The sequence below is a fragment of the Zonotrichia albicollis genome, chromosome 6 (genome assembly GCF_047830755.1).
Source record: "Zonotrichia albicollis isolate bZonAlb1 chromosome 6, bZonAlb1.hap1, whole genome shotgun sequence".
NCBI lineage: Eukaryota > Metazoa > Chordata > Aves > Passeriformes > Passerellidae > Zonotrichia > Zonotrichia albicollis.
The window spans coordinates 57,897,274-57,919,680 of NC_133824.1; the positions used below are offsets into that span (position 1 = coordinate 57,897,274).

At 47.6% G+C, this 22,407-nt stretch overlaps 1 protein-coding gene across 1 annotated transcript in view; it reads right to left on the reverse strand.

The window, feature by feature from the left end:
* PRKCH (protein kinase C eta) overlaps positions 1 to 22,407 on the reverse strand; it is a 114,728-nt gene that overhangs the window by 17,593 nt on the left and 74,728 nt on the right. The window contains exons 11-12 of the mRNA XM_005491657.3: positions 1,732 to 1,870; positions 668 to 856 (exon numbers count right to left, since the gene is read on the reverse strand). Of these exons, the coding sequence (XP_005491714.1) occupies positions 668 to 856; positions 1,732 to 1,870 (328 nt within the window). The remainder of the gene's footprint in view (positions 1 to 667; positions 857 to 1,731; positions 1,871 to 22,407) is intronic.

Genomic DNA, 22,407 nt, shown 5'->3' on the forward strand with positions numbered 1-22,407 from the left:
CATAAATCACGTTTTGATTCCTTACAGAAAAGCCCAGGCAGTTCCAGTGCATTAGATTCACACAGAGCCCAAAATCTTAAAAGCTTAATTCCCATGGCACAGGCAAAAATGTGAGGCATGTGGATAAAAGAACTCATGGGAAAAGTTGGGAATACATGGCAGGACAAGGACAGAGTGTCACCAGCAACATCTCTCCTCAAACTTTTTGCTGTTTCTTTTCCTCCCAAACACACAAAAATCAAAGCCCTGTCTTTGCATGCAGATAGGCAGCAACCCTGGGGGATGCTGGCATTACCAGAGAGGATTATCAGCAAGCCTTCACTTCTTGGCCATATGGTTGCTACTGATTAAACCCTGTATTTACCTGCTGCTTCTCTTCTGGGAGATGGCCACACACTGTCAATCATTAAGCAAGCAGGGGAATGCCCAGACACACAGGCAGGCTCACACTCTGCTTGCCAAATTGGCTACTAAACCATATAACTGTGCAAACACACCTAAGTGTGGCAGGATGTTCTTTCTGTTTACCCTTCACTCCCAGATAAGAGGAGGGTCAGGGTCAGGATCTCACACGATTTCTATGTGCCAATACCCTGGCCCTGCTCTCTTTTGCTGGAATTAGGCTGGAGACAGCTAGGACAGAGAGCAAACAGCCAAAGAAACTCACTGCTTTGAGGATGGCCACTGCATCCTGCTGCAGCCACGTTGGGTAGACAACTTCATCGTTGAGAATGGCCTCGAAGAGATCGTCCTCGTTCTCGGCCTCGAAGGGCGCGTGGCCGCACAGCATCTCGTACAGCAGCACCCCCATGGCCCACCAGTCCACATCAGGGCCATACAGCATCTCCTGCAGGATCTGCAGCACAGGGGGACACAAACACCAACCCTGGAGCTTCACATGGCAGCAGGGGAGGAAAGAAGGGTTTGGAAATGGTAACGCAGAGGGTCTCGCTAACAGCGCTCTCTGGTAGGATGTCCAGGAACATGAAGTGATCTCACCCTGGGAACCCCCAGATCAGCACAAAGGCACACAAAGGGCTGAATTAGCTTGGCTGAGTCTACTGGGAAGCAAGGCTTAGAATGGTGCTGGGGCTGAGCTGGAGGAGAAGGGGCACTCCAGCAAAGCCTGCTGAGCAGCCACGTGTGTGAGCTGGCATCGCCTTCCCCTTGCCCCTGGGAAGAAAACACCCACCTGGCTCCTACTGCAAGACTCTGTGGAGAGGGGAACAGTGTGAGTGTGGGGGAATGGTGCAAACATCAACCACAGACAGAAATTCAACTGTGTTGAAGGATGTGAAACCTTGTTGGAACATCTGGCAGCATCTGCAGGGCAGCTGCTCCTTAAAGAGGTGTTTATTAAGTTTGTAGTGAGATTGGGGAATGACAGGGAGTGTGAGGAGGTAGAAAAAGGAACTGTGGAGCGAAGGAGAATTCAATCTCCTTTCAAATCAAGCTGGGACAGCATCTGTATGTGCCTCTCAAGATTTTTGTGGCCGTATTTCCATTTTTCACCTCATATTTTCTAGAGAAAAATACAGGCTTATTTTGGTGCATACAGCAGCCTGAAGAATTACTCATGCTTTACTGCACAATGGGCTGATAATACATCTAAGGAGGAAACCCTGAGCTCAGTAATCAAATAAGGCAAAGCCAAAGACACTGGCAGTTCCAAAGCTAACCTACACTTTTCCCATGGTGGCTATTTTCCTGACCAAGGAGAGGTTTCCTTACCTCTGGAGCAATGTAGTCTGGAGTGCCACAGAAGGTGCCTGTGGTGATGCCATCACGAATGCCCTCTTTGCACATTCCAAAGTCTGCCAGCTTGCAGTGCCCCTCATAGTCCAACAGCACATTGTCCAGCTTCAAGTCCCTAAAATGAGAATATTCAGAGTCACTGTGTGCTTGGAGCAGCCCCACACAGATGCAGGCACCATCCCAGGCCTCAGAAGCTCAACCTACAACCTGGGCAAACCTCATCATCATAAAAAAATTAATAGAAGTTGTGCAGGAGAGGTGTTCCTTTGCTTCATCTCTTACAAAAGGGAGGGAGGAAGAAGCATCATTCTGCCAGTGCCATTTGATGTGGGCAGGTGCTGCAGGAGTTTGCCACATGGGTTTCCAAACACACCACAAACCTGGCTGGCAGGGCTCCTGCCCACTTAGCTCAGGGATTCACTGGAGCAGAGGTTGCAGAGCTGTCAGATTGTGTAAGGATGCTATGATGCAGCACAATGCTGCACACAGGCTGCGCTCTGATTCAGCAAAGCTGCTCTGGAGCAGACACTGGGGCTGGGGAGCCCAGCAAGGCCTCTGCACAGGGCAAGCACCTTCCCTACTCTCCTGAGGTCTTGGGGCTTCAGTCCCAGACCTCCTTGTTATCAGCCTGAGTGATAAACCCCATCTGGAGCATCATCCAAGCTGAGAAGAGAAGAAACTCCCTACTGACATCACTCCGCATGGGCAGGGGGAACCTTCAGGCAGCACAGGATGCCTCCATCATAAGGCAAACTCTGAAAGCCCTCCCAGCTGTATCAATTCCAGCTGTGCACTGGCATAAGCAGTGAACATCCCCCATAGCCCTCACTGGAGTGGGGACCTCCTTGTCACTGTCACAAGAGACCTGCAGCCCAACAAGCTGCAGGGGGACACTTTTCCCAGTACATCCCCTCTAACAGCCTGAGAGCTGTTAGAGCTCCTCATGGAAAGCAGAGCTGCCACAATGACAGAAACCTAACAAAGCTTATCAGCTTGCCTGACCCTGAGATTGCCCAAGGGAACAACCTGCAGCCAGAAGCACTGTCAGGAACACCACGGGGTCATCTGCAGCTTAGGCAATGCCTGCCTGAAAATACACCAGCTCGTAGCACCTCTGCTTTGCAGCTGCCAGACAAGCTGCAGGCAGCACTGCAGATGCAGGAGAGGAGCTCTGATGGCAGCACAAACAGGTCACAGCTCAGGTTTTGAACAGTCTCAGGTGTTGGGCCAAGAGCTGCCCAGAGCCATCACAGCAGCACCGTGATGGGGTAGCTTGACAAAGCCACCTTCAAAGTCATTCTGATGCCCACATCATGGTCAAAAACTAAATAAATTTTAGGGTCTCAGAACCCCTTCATGTTGGCTCTAGATCCATTTTGCCCTTTGGTTGGATATCTATTTCCCTAGGAAGGGTGATAACAACAGTGGTGATATCTCCACATCAATATAAAAACCTGTGGTTGAGCTGAAATCTGAATCCAGCTTGATCCTGTTCATCCTCCATCTATGATCCTAAAGTGACAATCAGGGGGGTGATGGCTCTGCTGTGCACTGGCATTTCCACAGCCCAAGAGACTCCAGACAGCCCTCCCTCAGCTGCACTGGAAAGATCAAGGACACATTGTGTAAGACAATCAGAGCCACATCCTCTGCTGAAGAGATAAGGAAAAGTATTCTTAGCCTCTTTTGAATGGATGGAAAAGCAAAGGATAGAAGTTAAGAAATTTGCCCAGCATCCCCCAGAGACAAGGCTGAACACCAGCTTCCTGAAGGATCATAATCACAAGATCACACATCCTCTCTCTTGAACTTTAGGATGCCTTGGCAGCACAAGCCAGCAAAAAGCCTTCTGCAGCACTGCTGCCCTTCCCAGCAGGCCCACGAGCTGCCCAGTGAAATCTGGATGCCAAGGACAGTGCCCATGCCTGTTTCAGGCTGCAGTGTTTGCTCTGGGCAGGATTCTCAGCAGGACACACTTATTTTTCCCTTCTGAGAATCACAAATGATGGCTGAGGCATGTGGGCAAAGGCTTGTCCTGGAAAGGCTTTAGGGGAGCACAGGGAGAGGTTTGTGCGTGGTTGCCCATGACAGCCCATCTTCAGCAGTAGTTTACAGCCAAAGCTCCTGTTGCTCTTCCCTGTGGTTCCTGGCAGGGCAAGGAAGCCCTCCAAGCATGAAGGCAGGCCTTGTTTTCAGGAATCTAGCACGATGTGGCTGAAATGGACAGTTTATTCTTGGCTTGGGTTTAAATGCAGCAAACACCTTCTCGGTCCTGGGCAGTGCTGGCTGTTGTGGTGCACCCCTAAAGATAGAGCTAGAAGGGGAATTTTGGTGAACTTGCTTGGAGATGCCCCTAGCAAACCTCCTTCTGTCCCGTGAAACATCCACCACGTCCTGGAACACTTTGGGCATACCTCAAAACACACCATCCTTACATGTGAGCCAGCAGAAACACAGTCCCAATTGTGGGAGAGCAGAGGCAAGAGACAGCTACAGGCTGGGCCAGCTCTGCTGAGCACATCACGTCTGCCCCAAGGACATGCTGCAGATGTCCCAAATCCCTGTCAGCTGCTCAGGGCACCATGCTCACCCCAGCTCTGAGATGGCAGGAGCCCTGCAGGTGTGAGAGTGCTGTGCTGGCTGTGTCCTCCCAGAGAGGCTCTGTAATTACCATTAAATTTAAACTGTCTGCCTCTCTCTGGGTAGCTCTAACCACACGAGGCAGAGCTCCAGCCCTTGGCTCCTCCACACTGCACGTTAAACCCATTAACAGTGTCTGTTGTCTCCTCCTGACTCCTGTCCAGCAGTGTGAAACCCAACACTCGCATTTTCTATTTTCACATAACCTGTAATGTGACGTTACTCTGGCTCTCACTTGCCCTTGGCTACGTGCAGATCCTTTCAGAAGAGGACCTCCCATGACCACAGAAGGCTGCTCAATGCTCTCTGCTCAGCAAGGTGACAGGAGAACATCCTACACTTCCTTCTCAGAGGTCTTGTGGGCCAGCACAGTGGCAGCATCAGCCATGGGCTCCTCTGGAGCCTCTCTCTGGCTGCCCCATAAGATAAATCCCTGGGAAAGCTGTGGTTTGAGCATTTGTCCCAAGCCATCCCAGCAGTTGTGAGCTCTGAACTCACTGCTTGATGCTGGCCGGTCTGCCCATAAGCCAGCACGGCCACATGAGAGGAAAAACACTGACAGTTCTCCGAGATTTACAAGGAGCTCTTCATTTTCACAGCAGGATTCCGGGAAGCTGATGAAACTGGAAGCCATCCAGCTCAGAAAGGCCAAATCTACCTCATTTCCTTAATACTTGCATTTTCCATCCAATATTTTTAGCAGTTCCATGAAGCAGTAACGGCACAGAGGTTGTCTGAGGCTGCGTTTCTAAGGTCCAGCTGAGGTTCTGCCTCTCACTGGCAAAGCCTCCCTGGAAAACAGGCTTCATCCTGACTCAGAAAAGGCTGTCTTTGTCCTCACCCTCAGCTATGGCACCCTGGCTTAATGGCCTTGTTTAGTCTAGACCCAGAAGAAATGACAAAATGAGCTGCTTCAGTGTCACTCACTGGGAGAGGTGTTCTTTGCACATCTGCTGCTCGAGTTTGACGTTTGTAAAAAACCCAGAATTACAATTGCAGATGATCTGGTCCTTTTCCCAAGCATCTGTCAAATGCAATTTCCCTGCACCAGGGACTTTTGCCAGGGAATGTGTGTGATACACGTACCTGCCATCTCACTCCTGATGTAGAAACTGTATTTGAAAGGATGAAGTTTGTGGAGTTTTTTCCTTATTTTGGTTTCATCACCCTGTTTTGGTAAAGGCTGTACATGTAGTAAGGATCCAGAGGTGTAAGGGTGGCAGACACTGGCTTCCTGCCTCCCCTCAAGGTTATCCCAGGTTTGCTGATCTCAAAGGTCCAGTTTAAAGCTCATTAAAGCCTGGTGCTCCCATCCCAATGCAAATGCTGCCAGCCACAAAGGTAAGTGTGGCTAACAAGGAACTCCAGCCAAATGGTTTTCAAAAACTACACAATGAAAAACAAAATCCTCAAACCTGAAATTAGCTAAATGAGTGATTTTGGCTTTTCTGAAGGGAAAATTTTCCCTTTAGACACTCCTTGGAAACACTTTTGGGTGAGCAAATGTGCATTCAAGTCCCTTTGCAAGCAGGGATGAGATTTTAATTTTTCTCCACCTCTTCTGCTGAAGTCATTTTACTTCACAAAAATACTGCAATCTCCATCGTGATGCAGAAAAATGCATTTCTATTGCCTGTTCTGGTAGCCAAAGTAATACAGATTTCCAACTCCTGCTCCAAAAGCATTGTAATTTTTTTTTTAATGAACCAACTTCAACAGAGGAGAATGAAAGATGTACAACCTGCAGAATAGCACAGTTGGTAAGACAGTTAAGGAAAAGGCAGTAGTTTTCAAGTTGGAGGCTTTGCTCCAAATACAGTGGACAACAGATTTAAACCCATACTTTGATTAAATAAAGAGGAGAACAGATGGAGGTCTCAGTTTTATGTAAAGCCCTAAATACTCTTGTGAAGCTGATAATGTTTCCCATTTTCCTTTGCATTCATAAGGAACATCCAAACTAAAATACTTCCTTTTACCTGAAACCAGTGCTGTCTAGATTTGCAAAAAAAAAAAAAAAACAAAAAAACAAAACAACAAAATATACATAATTGCTTTTAAAAACCCTTAGCATTTATTTTGGATCCATAAAATTATTTTCTTTCTTTCCATCTTGGCGACTCAGTTAGGAAACTCAAAGAAAATAGTTATTTTCATGAATCTATTCCCACAAGTTTTGAACTAGGGATCTCCACATTTTGTCCCCAAGATTTCATACCACTTTGGGAATTAAGGCAGTTTCTACTGTAAGTCTTGGGTTGTAGAGAACTTGCTTATAAATTCCCTCACAGAAAATGGATCACATAATCCACATTTTTCCAATAACAACCAAACATTATTTATTTCTATGATCAAGTTGGCTTTTATAACCAGAACCTCACACTCTCACAGCCCCAAGGAAGAGATAAGCATGTCCTAGGCAGTGGTAGAGCAGAGTGGCAGCAGTAAATACAGGCTGAAGCTGACACCTGCAACATATTCTACCAGAGCTAAACCCAGGCTGAGCTGCTGGTATTTGCTTAGGCACATCATTAGGGCAGGAGGAAGCACTGAAATCACAAATAAAATACTGGCCTTTGATAAAGGGAGCCACTAAGCTGACATCAGAAAAGGATCAAGCTGCACCAAGCTGGAGAAAAAGAGTTGAAATCCTGAGTTTTGCTGCCAAATAAAAAGAGGTAGGATACTGTTGTTACCCAGCATATAAACAGTGTGTAAGTATTTACACACACCACTGGGCATGGCAGGCTGAGATGGAAAGTGTTGCTTTACACACCTGCAGCTTCCCAGCACAATTCCCAAAATCCCATGGGATTCAGTCTCCATCCATCTCCAGCACTGCACAAAATAATGTCAAAATACACAGGGACTCAAAACATAACTTCAACTCTTTGTTTTCTTGAAAAACATTCCTTTGGGTAAAGAAGACATTTATTTTGGTTTCCAAACAACCTCTGAGGTGAAACCCACCCAGACCACTGCCAGCCACACAGACAGCCTGGCTACAGCAAACTGCAACCTGCAGTGCAGTGTCACAGGACAGAAATGAGGGGAAGATCTCTCCAGATATTTGTAATTCCTAATTATCAGAAAGTAGGAATGAAACATAGCAAGTGCCCTTCTACATTGGCGTAACAACCAGTTGTTTTCAAAATCTGACCAGACTTCAGTGTTTAGGGACTGTAAATACAGCCACCATGACTCCAGGCTGACCTTCTCATTTCTCACAAAGAAAGCAATAGCAGAAATGTGATATAATGATTCAAGGATCCAACTCAGACTCAGGGTAAGTGGTACAAATGAGTGAAACTCCACTGAAATCCACACTCATTGCTGGGCCATTGAGCAGTAGACAGGTGCCTGTCCTGGCTGGCCATGGGAGCCAGAGGAGGCTTGTGGCAAAGCTCTATCCTACAGCCACCTCAGCATGTGAGCAGGGCTCCAGCCAGGAGCCCAGCACCATTCCTGGGGCTTTTGCAGCCCCATCCCACCACAGCACATCCTGCAGACTCCTCAGACAGCTGGGAGGGGAATGTGGCAGAATACAAGAACCTCCTGCCTTGTCTGTGCTTCAGCCAACCCACCCTGCTGGCACTCAGACCTTAGGGAATGCTCTGCAGCCATGTGTTGGAATAAAGGTGTGATGGATTAGGGATACTCAGCCTCCAAAGCAGGCTCCACCTCTCTTGCAACACAAGATGTCACAGCCTGATGCAATATGGACTCAGGTCCAGGGTCAGACACAGCACTGGAACATGCTGGAAGCTCTCACCACAGCACATGGCCAAGGAGTGCCTGAGGGCAAGGGCAGGAGTGAAGTTAGCCCAAGACAGATCCTCACACCTGATCTGTGCTCTTCAGGATGTCCAAAGGCACTTGGTATCAGCCTTGCACACTCATGAGGTAAGTCTGATTCTTGCTCTGTTGCTGTTCAGCCTAAACAGACTGGCAAGCACTGCATCCAGAAGTGCTCTGTCATTGTTATTTTAAAGTCAAGCAGCCCTTCAAGCACAAGCACAAGTTCCTACAGGCATTCTGCCTGCATGAAGGCAGCACCGTGGGGTTTTTGGCAGAGATGGGCTGGCACCCAGCACTGCTGGCTGTCCATCTGCCTGACCCTTCCTGCCTGCAGGGGCTCCCTGGGAGCAGCTCCCAGCCCACATCACAGCCCTGGCCCTCTCCTGCCCAACCCCAGGCTGCTGCTCTGGAGACAAAGCAGTGCCCAAGGCTCTGGCTTCTCTTCCAGCACAGGAGATGGCATCACACAGCATCCAAGACCTCTCTGGTGGTTTGAAGCACCAGCACTCCCACCTCCCCTGCCTCTGGGCACTTCAGAAGGGCACCTGTGGAAGATTAACACAATTACTCACAGGATTTCATTGCTGCTGATTCATCCTCCAGTTAAAACAAGAGTGGTAGGCTCAAGTATAAAGGCAGAGCCAAAAAACCCTGGGCACACCAGCAGAGATGATCACAGAGCTTGCCCCAGGCTGGTGGTACAGACCCAGTGGGACCTCACTGAGTCCTCTGGGGTCAGGCACACCCACAAACTTCCCCTTTACTGCACCCACAGCAGCTCTGAGAGGGCTGATGACAGTGTCCAAAGGCAGCTTTACAAGGGCAAAAAGACATGGGGGACGTGTGAAATGGGGCAGCCACGAGCCAGAGCCATTACTGGTGAAACACAGGCGCGCTGGAGGTTGCCACACTGGAGTAATCCCAAAGATGGCACAACCCCTATAATTTATTTATGCATCCAAATTGGGGTGCGTGCATTTTTAATAGATACTTATATATAATCTATGCATTATTTGCTGCACTTTTATGTGGGACTCTACTCAGCTACACTTGAAGTGTTTCACTGAATCCCAGAGCATTTGTCCTGCCATTTACAGCAGGAAGGGGAGACGTGGATGGAAAAAGCTTCGTGTCCAGTTTTTGGTATGGATGCCATGCTCTCCCTCTGGATGAGCTGCCAGCCTAGTCCTGTGATGGACTCCTCAGTCCCACTGGGCAGCAACACTGGAATTTGCTGGCCCTGAAACATTACTTGCTGAGTTGCTCCCAACAGAGCTCTCATTTTACTGTTGCCAGAAAAAGAGGGAAAAAGGAATAAAAAAAAAAGAAGAAAAAAAACCCAGCAACCACAATGTTTCTTTTTGTGCATCCCATTGCCTGAAGTCTTCAGAGGAGGCACACAACAGACTCAAGACCCAAATGCAGGAACAACAATCAGGAGACTGATGGAGCTAGGAGAGGTTAAAAAGCACAAGCCTGTTGTGTCACTTTGACAAAAATAGATCAATGTTGATTCAAAGCCTGATATGGAAATTAAAATGAAATCAGGTTTGTGCCCGCAGCTCAGCATGGCCCCAACACTACAAGATGGAGTGAGAGTTATCCAGGATTAGTCATCCCCAGCTGCCCACAGCCCACCACAGGGCTGCTGAAGGCTCCAAGCTGTCCTGGGAGCATCAGGGTTGGCCTGTGCTGCTTCCCCCAGCACACAGGACAGGTCCCACTGTGTGCCACTAACCCTGCCCTGGGGGAATGAGCCAACAGCCCCACCAAAGGGACTCTCCTGCTCATCCCACAGCTGCCATGGAGCCCACCCTCCTCACTCCAGTCTTAAGGGGAATATTTCACTCCTAGAAATATCAAAGAAAATAAAAATGAAGGTGTCCCTATCCATCAGCGTACAGACTGCCTGTGGCACTGGCTTGGGCAGCAAACCAGCCTGTGCTGGTACTGGGAATGCCAGCAGGGCTCTGTGGGAAGGACACTCCTGCCTGGAACCTGTAAATCTGGTCAGGCAGACTTCTCCACATTCATCTGATACAGGTAAGGCTTACTGTACTCTGAGCATGACTCTAAATCCAGGGAAATCAGTGAAAAAAACCCAACTCCTGTCAAGTTTACTCAAATCTGAAATAGGCCCTGCCTGGAAGAAAAAAAAATTAAAAAATTACTTAACCTTATTAAGGCTCTGAATTACAGATCCAGATTTATAAAGCTAAGGCTATAGGTGCTAATCTCCTTTCTATAATGGAATAAACAAAGCTGAAGGCAGATGTACTGTATTTTTAGACAGGATTTTTAAAAGCACCTTCCTTTGGCCTGTAGATTTCCACTGCCAAACTTTTGAGGGAGCATCCATGCTGGGCCAGCATGGCTGGGTTTGAGAATCTCACCATTTGCACTGAATTTTTATGCACAGAGCAAAAGAACAGTCTCCCTGCCAGTGACACATTGTGGGCACAGAGCACACAGCCACCCCACTGCTGCACAGGAGGGGGCTCTGCCTGGTTCCCCTTGGAATAAATGAATTAATGAATTTCCTAGGAAATGCTGTCTCTTAAGAAAATAAACTGACACCATCACTGATATAATTGGTTCTTTTTTTTCTAAGACTCCAGGGAACCTTTAGGCAAACACAGGGCTTTTGATCTCTCTGTTTTTGACCACAGCAATCACTTAAATATAAAATGAAAGAAGTTTTTCTAGGAGCCTAGAAGATGGGTCATTATCCCAAGATTTAGTTTCTCATTTTATGTGAATTACTGCTGTTATTCACTCATTACAGGTGATTCACCCAGAGCTGTGTGAAGCCCGAGGACCCTGGACAAGCAGGGCAGAGCCAGGTGCAATTCCTGGCTGGGCATGCTCAGCGCTCTGCAGCCCCACTCTGACTCCTCCAGGCTGCCTGCATGCAGGACCCAGCGACACTGACCTTTGTGCCAGGCCAGCAGGGACACACCAGACCCCCTGTGTCACCCCAAATGCCACACAGCACCAAACAGACCCCAAACTGCCCACCAACAATGCTGGCTGCTGTTATCCCCATGGCACATCAAGCATCCTCGAGTCTCACTGGTCTGGGCTCCCTCTTCAGCTGGCACAGGGGAAGTGATGCTTTCCCAAGCCACTTCAGACCCTCTACATTTGCCTCACCAGCTGACAGGACTACCAAAGTGTCGGATCTCAAGATTTCAGTCCTGAGATGCCGGGCCATCGAGACTACCCTTGGGGGGGCTCGGGAGTCCTGGAATGTTGCCAGAAGTGTCTGGTGGCTACACTTTGACCCTACACAAGATGAAGATAGGAGGACTTCACCAGGGTGAATGGTGAAGGGATTAGTTAATTAGAGAGTAAGACACAAAGTTTAAGATTTATGTACAGGGGGGTTTAGAGAAGTAAGATGGAGGAATTGGGGTGTGTCCTGTCCTTCTTCTTCTTCCTCTTCTCCTCCATCTTCTTTGGCCACGGTGGCACCTTTAGATTGATTATTACTGAGAGTGCACCGAGTTATAAGAATAAATGGTATTGGAGAAAAATGATAAATATTGTACACGTAACAATGAGTATAAAGATACGTGGCTGCCCGGGAGGGCAGACAGTGTGCTCATAGCTGACTGCTGAGCAGATCTCTGTTCGGCTGAAAGAACATCTTTTAGATAAACAATTAATAAACATAAAAACCGAAAGAAGAACTGAAGCCTCTTCTCGTCCTTCGACACGCGGGCTGCCCCAAAGCCACCCCGGGCCTTTTCAGGCCCCTCAAACAGCCGAGATAAACCAGACACCAAAGTTCCCAAATTAGGTGCCTTAGGTGGCTTCCTGTTAGTAAAGCAGCAGTAAGCCAGAGCAGGAGTCAAGTGATGCTCACCTGGCACAGCTGCCAGGCACAAGGAGCTGCTCCTGTTATGTATCGAACAAATTCATCACCAAATCAAATAAGCACTGTCTCCAGTGACCCCATAGAGGAAAAAACCAGAAATGGGACATGAGTGAGGAAAGTCTGTCTTTACACTGCTCAGCCCCTGAATTTTTAGCACATTCACACATCAAGTCCCTGCAAGTCCCTTTGGCCTCTGACATGTGTGACCATGGGGAAGGATGCCCAGGGTGCTGTGTCTGTAGCTGGAAATGTGCCTCCTGAATATTCACATTTTACTATTCCAGCAGTGGAGGATCTGAAGCACCTCTTGCTTACACAGGTTCCAATTATATATCTTGCTTATAAATCCCTTTGGTCAGGAAGAAGACACCACAAATCCTCACCAAAACTTATTTCTACTCTGGGGAGACAAGAAACAACAGGCAAAAACCTGTGTGCCTCTTGCTGAAACACCACATCAGATCAAAACTCAGAATTACAGATTTTCTACCCAGACCTCCCATGTTTACAACACAGACCAGAACTGCACAACAATACATATTTTCTATTACAATGCAAAAAAAAAAAATATTTAGTCAACTTGAAGGCAAGGTGATTCTCAAAAAACTCCTTGTCTGTCCTCACTAAAGTTACAATCAGGTGCCATTTAAAGTGCACTGGTTTTTAGCTCATGTCCTCATCAAAGTTTAGCACTCTCCACCTACAAGGCCACATTTTTATTTTGTGGCAGGAAAGTACTTCTTAATGTTATTGACAATTCCAGTGGGTTCAGCCATCAAGTACTTCAAACTCATCTCCACAGTCAAGTACTGCCACTCTCAGACTGGACTGCTGCTCTCAGATACTCTCCCATGAATAAATAATTGATTGAGGACTAATGGAAAACCATGGAGGCTCAGGAAAAGCAGAATGACTGTACTGTCCTGAGAGAAAAAGGAATAAAAAGGGCATTATTTCAATCCCAACATGCTGAAATGCATCACCCACAAATGACACATTAAAGCTAATGAACCCCTGGAACTTTTCTAGATGGATTTGCAGACATGGAGCAATAGATGGCCCATGTCCCCTCTGCACTTCGGGGACATCATTTGGCAGTTTACCTGTCCTCCCTCTCTGTTCTCAAACAGACTCCAGGATGCTTTACTTCACAAATGGTTTGCAAACTTCTCCATGGCTTTGCATGAGGAATGATTCCATAGTACCTGAGATGATCCCATGGCTGTGAGAGCACAGTTCACTGTTTGGGGGTGGTGCTGTGGGTGCTGCAGTGTGCTTTGTCCTGGGCTGTTAACAGGAAAGCACCCACACCATGCCAGAGCAGCTGCTTTCCCATCAAAGTTATGTCCAAGAGCATTTGGAATCGGCTTTTGAACACTGGGTTCCTTCACTTCCCACCTCCCATTGTCCCTGTGGTGACTTGGGAAGCACCACAGTGATACAAATGCAAACCCACCCTGCTTCCTCTCCAGCCAACCACTTAATTTGGCACTGCAGGTTTGGAATCTGAGTTTCCTTTGCACATATTGGCATCCCCACAGCCATCCCACCCACCTGGAACTCAATCCCTTGGGCATTTGGTTTGCTGCCTGCTGGCACTCCTGGCACCACCAGCAACCATCACCATGGCTGGAATGACTCAAACCAGACAACATCCAACAAGATGATAATGTTTATCAACAGCCTCTCATCCCTCCACAGCAACCAGGGCAGCTCTGCCCAGGAGTGGAGCTGACACCAGAGGTGATGCTGGGATGCAGCAGGCTGTGTCCCAGAGCAGAGATCAGGCACAAACACTTTTTCTGCACATCCCCAGATGAGCCTGCCTGGCAGAATTCTTTGGCAAGTGTTTCCCCACCCTGGCTTTCCACATGGAGCAGGAGCACTGCACAGCCCTGGTGCCTACACAGCACCTTCATTCCAGAGGAGTCAGAGCTGGTGACACATGACTCAAACACGCTGTGAGCTGCTCTTAATCCCAGCAGCCAGTGAGCAGAGCTCCCCTCTGTCCTCAGCTGCCCTTTTCTGGGCAGCTGCAGCTTTTCCTGGCACCTGACTAGAAACCCTGTGGCTTTTACCTCGTGTGCATGCGGTAAAACGTGGATTTGGGCTTAGAGCCTTCCTGCATTCTGAAAGGGAACTGTTGGGGTTTAGCACTGTCCAGCTGCTAAGGTGGCACTGGGGCTGCTTTTCAGAGCCTACAGACAGCAGGATCCCTTTTGCTGGTTATTTAATCTCCTCTTCCAGCAGCACAGCCACAGAGCTCTCCAGCTGTACCTGCCCTGTCATACCCTGTCCCATCCGTGCTTTTCAGGGCAGTGAGGGTGCTGCAGCCGTGGAGGGGGAACCCAGTGCTTCCCACACCCTACAAAAACCTCAAAGGCAAGAGGAAGGCCCTGTGTGTGGCACAGCTGCAGGCTCTGCCCCAGGACAGCAATTCACCTTACTCATGTTACAAGCACCTACAGGAATGGAGTCATTTCCCGGGTGGCTCTGGCCAAGCTCCCCCCTCAGCTCTGTGTGATGCTACACAGGGAATCATAGAGGAGAATCACAGAGTGGCTGTGGTTAGAAGGAACCCTAAAGATTATCTCATTTCAACCCAGTTGCCATTGACAGGGACATCTTCCCCTGAAGCAGGTTGCTCCAAGTCCTCTTCAGCCTGGCCTTGAACACTTCCAGGGATGGAGCATCCACAGCTCTGGGCAGCTTGAATGACTTCAGCCTCTCTTCCCTATCACACACCCCAATTTTTGCCTGACCCTGCTCATATCACATTCCACTGCTCCACAGCACTGTCCCCTAGCACAGGCTGAGCCATTCCCAGGTCCAAGTTGAGCCATTCATTCATTCCCAGGACCAAGCTGAGCCATTCATTCCCAGGACCAAGCTGAGCCATTCCTAGAACCAAACTGAGCCATTCATTCCTAGCTCCAAGCTCAGCCATTGCCAGGACCAAGCTCAGCCATTCCTAGCTCCCAGTACCACTCAAACAGCAAGACTGGGAAGTCTCACCCACCTCCACACGAGTCCTACATGGCTCTGCTGCTGGTATAAACCACAAGTTACTTCATGACTTTCTGGCAGCCACAACTGGCATCATCAGCCAGTGAGTGGGAAGGGCTGTGCACCCATGAGAGCAAAACCACAGAGAATTAAACCCTGCAGTGGACTGGCAGAAAAGTCATGGTTCTGAGAGCTCTCAGAGTAGCCAGAGAGCCAGAGGCTGTGACTCACTGGGAGAGGCTGCACAAAAATAGGGCTTTCAGCAAGGCCCACAGGGATTTCTGCAGGGAGATTCTTCCCCTAGAGACAGGCAAGGGGACTCACCTCACCTTTCCCATCAGGGAGCAGATCCAATGACTGCTGTGCCAGAAGAGGAATTCACTATTGTCCGGCTGCTTGTTTCCAGCCTGGCTAAAAATGGGATCACAGGAGACTAATTGCTTCACTGGAGGAAAAAAAAAGAACTAGTCTGGAGTGGTGGAATTTATTTTGTAGACTGTTGTTGTTTGGGTTTGTTTCCATCCTGGCTTAACGAGCATTAATGACTTCAGAAGGGGGGAGGAAAGCCATTAGGGAGAACACGATCCACACAGATACCTCTGGCCCAGCACACACTTCTGTCCCAGCCAACCTCTACAGCTCTAAAGGCATCCCTCCCTCCTCCAGCCCTTCAGAATGCAGGAAGGTGGCTGGGAGCAAAGGGAAATGTTAATTTTTTCCCTTTTAATTGGCCTGACTGGAAGTGGCAGCCTCCCTGCAGCTCAAATATTTAAGCATGTTAGCTATGCTCAGCAGCATCTCCAGAAAAACTGCTGTCCCTCCTCAGTGGCAGGGAAACAAAGGGAAAACATCCCAGAAGAGTGGATGCTCCTGGCAGAAATCAGCAAACCCTAGAGCCTGTGAAATAAAGTTTGTTTGTTTTGTTTGAGGAAGCCACTCTGAATCTTCTGAGATTCATTCTGGTGTCAGCAGAGATAGAAAGAAACCCAAAGCCAAGACAGGTAATTAATGTTGAAATTCCTCCTTACATAACAACACTGGGACAGACACTCACTTGGCCAGGGCTGTGCCAGCAGAGCCCAGAGAGAGCCTGGGAGCCAGCAGTGCCTGTGCTACACCCAGAGGCTCAGCCACCCCTGCATGCTGTGGGCTTCAGGGAAATAGGGATTGTCTGGCCATGATGTGCCTATTTCTATAACCCAGCTCTGCTAAGGACAGCTGTCTTTTAACTGCATCCCCCAGGGAACAGGAGAACAGCCTGAACTGCCCCAAACCACAGCAAGGTCCCAAGGAAGACACAGGCAGAGCAAAGACTTGGAAATATCAGGAGCTTCCCTGGAGAAGAGGTGGAGATTTTCAGCATGAGCCTGGTTGTAAGAAAATGAAGAGAAATTAGGGAATGCTCTCAGGCAATCAGACAGCGACTTCAATTGCCCTGTTCTAGACATGACAGAACATGAGATACTCAATACTCCATGCCACATTTAATGAGAGAATGTGAAATACCCAATACTCCATTCCACATTTAACTCATGCACAGCAACAGCCAAGCCCCCAGAGACCATCCTCTCTCTTCCATGTGTCCCCATTCCAATGGCAGCTGACTGGCAATATTTGGCATTTGCTGCCTTGCTTCCATGCCACAGGCTGATGCTGGGAAGCAGCAGCATCCAACAGCTCTGGCAGGAACTTGTGACTGTTCTGTGGCTTGGGAAAACTGTCAGTCCTGAAGGACCCCAAGGCAGCTCTGAGTGGAGATGATGAGGGGCAGTAAAGAGGGCAGGCTGCAAGAGTGTCCCATTAATTTTACCACTCCAAATAGCTGTCCTTCCCCTGGGGCTATTACCAGTTTGAGTGAGCAGAGCAATTTCACAAGATCAAAAGAGTGTAGGGGAATCTGTGACATGGAGACTTTCCACCCATGAATCCAACTTCAGCCCACTCAAGCCACAGATGACCTGTGGCTTTTGGGGTTTGAAGGCCAGCTTCCCTTTGCTCTGGCTCACTTCCAAAACCTCATGAGTTCCAAGAAGCAGCACAGCTTAGTATTGCCTTTTCTGACAGCAGACAGGGAACTATGTTTCAAGTGGCTCAGTCACTGATAAATGATACTTATTTAACAGATATGGTGCCACAAAGGCTTATTTGGGCATTTTCACTTCGTGTAAGGATAGGGGAAAACAAAACATTAATTCAGGCTGGAGTTACACCAGTCCTATGTCAAACCTACCATGGGTCAGGACCCATCCATGGGTTAAAATTAACTCTGCAGTGCCAGGGATGAGCTGACTGCCTGAATCTCCCTGGCTTGCTGCATCCCAAGCAGCACAAAGGACACCAAGAATTCCTGTGGGATTGTCCCTGGTCCCACAGAGACCCCAGCAGGAGCAGGACTGACAGACCCAGCTCCAGGCTCTGTGCTGCTCAAGGGTGGAGTGGCTGGGCAGTGCTGCCCCCTGACCTTCCCAGAGGATGGATTGTCTCTCTGGGAGCTTGGCCAGCTGGCAGCAGTCACAGCTTCTCCTTGGCTTTCTCATTTATCAAGGCTAGACAGAGCAGCAAGAAGCAGGAGTCAGCTGTCAAGGTTTTTGCTCCCTCTGTGCTCAACAGGGTTTGAAGGTAGAAATTCTGGCTGTAAAGCTGCTGTTTGGGCATCAAGTTTCAAGCTACTGCTCAAAATGTATGAGAAATTATATGAGTAATACTGGAATGGGGAACTGCAGCTAGGAAGAATGGTTATAAAGTAATAGGGAAAAAAACAAAACAGAGAAGGTGCAGGAAATGTCAAAGGTTACAAAGCTGATAAGATTGTGTCAAAATCCCCAAAGCACAGATAAGCACACAATTCCTCAACCTATGGCTAAGAGACACTGACAAACAGAAATACAAAGCACACTAATTCAGCTTTTAGGCACGAGTCAACAAGGACATGGGACCCTGCTACATTTTCATGCTCAGGTAAATGTCAAAAGGAACGTAACAAGATCCAGAGAAGGGAGGAGAAAACCCAAAGCCTGCTTGCTAAATGTCACACACCAGCTCAGACTCTCAGCACAAGTGCCACAGAGTCTGGACAGGGAGACACAGGGCAGCCTCAGTGCCACAGCCCACGCTGGCTGGCTGGAATGTCCTTGGAGAGTCTGAAGGGAGCATTTCCTGCTGCCCCTGCTGCCACACAGGTCTGCACATGGCATAATGTCCCTTGCACAGCTAACCCTGCTTTTCCAATTCACCCTCTCCTCCATCCCCCTTTTCCTTTTCCAGCACAACAGCCAAAGATGGCACGACCCACTCTGGCCAGGCACCATGACAAAAATGCTTCAGATCAGAAATGCTTCGGATGTGGATGCACACATCCTATTGGACAGACTTAGCTGTGGCAGAATGCCTGGATCAGGGATTTAGCTAGTAAATAACCTCTCCTACTTGGAAGTCATTTTCTTGATTCATGAGCACTCCTCTACCACGCTGCTGAGAGATTTGTGCAAGCCGCTCTGGATGTTAATAATAAATCGTGCTTGTGAAACTTTAATTGATTCAGAAGGAATCAGCTCAGAGCATGGAGGATCTCTGTGGTTCTGAATATATCACATTTGTACACAGTTGAGACTTGAAGGCTTGCTCCCCTTTCCATTGTTGTCAGCTGGAATACTGCCACAGCTTCTTCAGTGGAATAATAACCAGGTAATACAATTCCAAGATTAAATTGTGCCCTCAGGCACAGCCTCATAAAAGGGGAGGTTCTCCAACCTATTAACAGCAAAGGTGCTGTGACTCAGAGGCCAAATGATGAGCAATGCTTTCCCCTTGCTCCATGAGAATAGGCCCATAAACAGCAGCCTGGCCTGCACCAGCAGCTGAGGACAAGCCCCAGCAGCAGTTCAGCTGGCACACAAAGCTGTGCCCACCATCCTGCCCAGGGAACCACTGACAGGAGAGGGAAATCTCTCCCACAGACATTCTGAATTGTAGAACACTTATTACTGCAGCAGTACCCTGTCATAGTTGACATTTTCCATTGTGCTGTTATTTTTAGTTTATATCTGTATCACTACAGGCAGCTCTGAAATAGAATCCATAGACAAGGTGTGACAGTGATGCACCACTGATATTAAAAGTTGCTGGATGGCTTTACAAAATTCCTCTGCTTGCACAGAGTAACCCACCTGCTCCCTGGCATAAAGAACAGGATCTAAACATTGGGATTACTGACCAAGGAAACATCAGGTGCCAATCTTGCTGCAGCTAAAAGAGTAAGTCAAATTCTCCCTGGCTAGCTGCAGGCCAAATATTTCAACACAGAGTCTCTCATTGTGTCTCTCACAAATACAGCAATTTCACTCACTGCAACACGTTGTGATGCAAGAAATCTTCCATTTCAGCAAGTCAGAGGAGCAGATGCAACAGCATTTTGTCAGCATAATCCTTCTTTCGAGAAGTTGTACAAAACATTTATTAAGGTTGACAGAGAGACCTTTTCCCCAGCTATATATATCAGCCTCCCTAATGCCAACCCAGGGCTCATGTTCTCAGAGTGACACTGAAAGCTCCCTCCTTCTGAGATGGGTACAAAGATCAATAAAATTACTGGATTAATGCTGGGCAATTCTGGAGAGCTCAGAGCAAATGTTTTCAAAATTCATGAAATCAAACACCTGAATGCCCTTGGTATCAGGGAATATGTTAAAAGTCAGATGAGCAGTTCTGGCTAAAAACATAAGAGTAATATTTAGGGGCAGTTTTAAAAAATAAATTTTAAGTAACATAAAATATATTTAAGTTTTATGTTTTCTCCTTCTGGTGACCTTTATGCCTTTAAAATAGAAAGAAGAGAACAGGAAAGACAGAAAACCAGTATTTTTGTAGAAAAATTTCTTTGTTTCAAAAGTTCTAATCTAAATATTCCCTGGTGCTCTAGGACTTAAAGATTGAGCCTAATTGTGGTTTCCAAGTCTCCATTCTTTGCAAACTTGTCTGTAATTGTTACACATAGCTATTTCTTAATTGCATCTGCATGCTCTTTAATTGTGAAATGCCTCCATGAGGATTTATTAGTCACAAAAGGAATGCCAGAACACAACTCACATCTAATCACCTATCCCCTCCACAGATTAGGGGATTTTTTTTTTTAATTTTTATATTTTTATTGCTCCAGCACCAGAATTCTCAAACAACACCAAGCTCTCATTGCAAGCATTCCCTAAATGAGTCTGTGCCTGGAAGAGTTCACATATTTTAATATGCAAATGCAGCAGCTACCCAAAAAAAAGTGAAAGTATGAGAGACTGGCATTCAGCAAAGGTTCTCCAGCCTTGGGGCAGGTGGATGAACTACATAAACTCTTGAGGCCCCTTCAAGCTGGGATTTTTAAATGATTTATACAAACTCATTATATGCAGAGTTTGCAGGTTTTAAAATCAGCCCCTTTAAATAACCATAAAGCAAAAGTAGACACTAGCAGAGCCAACAGCTTCTGTGGGCTATTCAGTAGTCCTTAGTCATGTGGAAAGTTCCACCAAAGTTCACAGACGATATACAGTGGAGTCAATGGGGCACAGAGATCTGATCTGTGCATCTCCAAACAGGACTGCTCTTGCTAAGCACAACTGTAAATCAGGCCTGAGCTGGCCTGCCCTCTGACTGATTGAACATGACACAGAAACGTGAGAGGCTGGGCTTTTTTTTTTTCCTCTCTGCACTTTCCATTTGATCAAGTGCAGAGAAACAATCCTTTAAGCACTGCATGCCAGAGGCTGTAAGAGAGCCCATCTCACAGGCATGCAGCAACCACAGCACAGGGGAACACTGTGCAAGATGCACTGTCTAGAAGCACAAATGAGTCTGCACGAGCTGTTGACTGTCAGATAAGATAGCCACAGACATCAGTACACTCCTGACCCTCAGACACATCCTTTTATGTTTCCTAAAGCTGAATGCAGTGTTTCCAGAGATTCTAGCAAGAAAATTCCTCTTCTACACTAAGCAGTTGTTGTAGGAATGGGATTGCTGGTGGGGTATTCTGTGCCAGTTTGCAGCTTTTAGCTGATTTCCTTCACTCATTCACCAGATAATCAGCTTACATTTCATCCCTTCTGCTGCTCTCAGAAACCAGCACATCCTTCATTTTGCTCTGCTCACATTTATATCCACTCTGGTCTTTGGGGCCCCAATCTCACACGGCACTGAGCCTCAGAGCTCCCCCAAATGGAGTTCTTGAAGTGACAGAGGGCAGATCCCACAGCTGAGGTTATGGAGACTCACACCCATCCTGGCACTGGTTGAGCTGTTCCCACCCTTTCCTCAGATGCAAACAACTCTGCCCACACAGACAAATCCACGGGGAAAGGAGGCATAAAATACATCAAATCAGCAACAGTTACCTAGAGAGGCATCGACTGCAGCACAGTCAAGCACAAACTTTCACTGAGCAATAAAACAGTTTGGGTTGGAAGGCACCTTAAAGATCACCTCATTCCAACCCCCACTGCCATGGGAAGGAACACCCTCCCTGTCCAACCTGCCCTTGGACACTTCCAGGGATGAGGCATCCACAGCTTCTCTGGGCAGCCTGTGCCAGGGCCTCACACCCTCACAGCAAAGAATTGCTTTTTTGTATCTAACCTCAATCTATCCTTCTTCAGCTTAAGGCCATTCCCCCTTGTCTTATCACTGCATACCCTTGCAAAAAGCCTCTCTCCACCTTCTTGCAGACCCCTCTTAGATATTGGAAGGCTGTTATCAGGTCTCCAGGCTGCAGCCTGGAGGTCTTTCTTATAAGGTCTTTCAGAAAAGCTTAAAAACACCTGATTGAACCAAAGGCTTATCTTTATTTACCAAGAAAACAAAGCTCTGCACAGCACCTAAGCAAACCAGCAGTAATCCCTGGGTAGCCCCCCAGCCAGGCAGTTTGCCTTGCAGAGAGAGCACTGCTGCTATCAGCCACAGATCCAGTTCCACTGCTCATTTACCTCCCTGGGGAAAGCCCCTTCACTTCAGGGGAAACAAGATCTGGCTCCAGATGCGAAAAAAGGCATCAGAATAAACAAAATCAACAGCTGAAAAACACTCACCAAACAAAACATCAACAACCAAAAAACAAAGCAAAGAGTGAACATGAGGAATCCCATGTCTACACTGTCTTGACCCATGGAAAAAGTAAACAGCACACTAATAAAAGTTGCTCTGTTAACAGTGGCTGTATGTAATTAGGAAAGGCATTCAGCTTCTGTTTTCAGCATGCAATTTTTAATTGATTTTGCTGAAAGAAACCTTAGTGTTGTTTCAGTTAACAGCAGTCTTTCCAGCAAAACTGGTCTCCATAAAAGGCT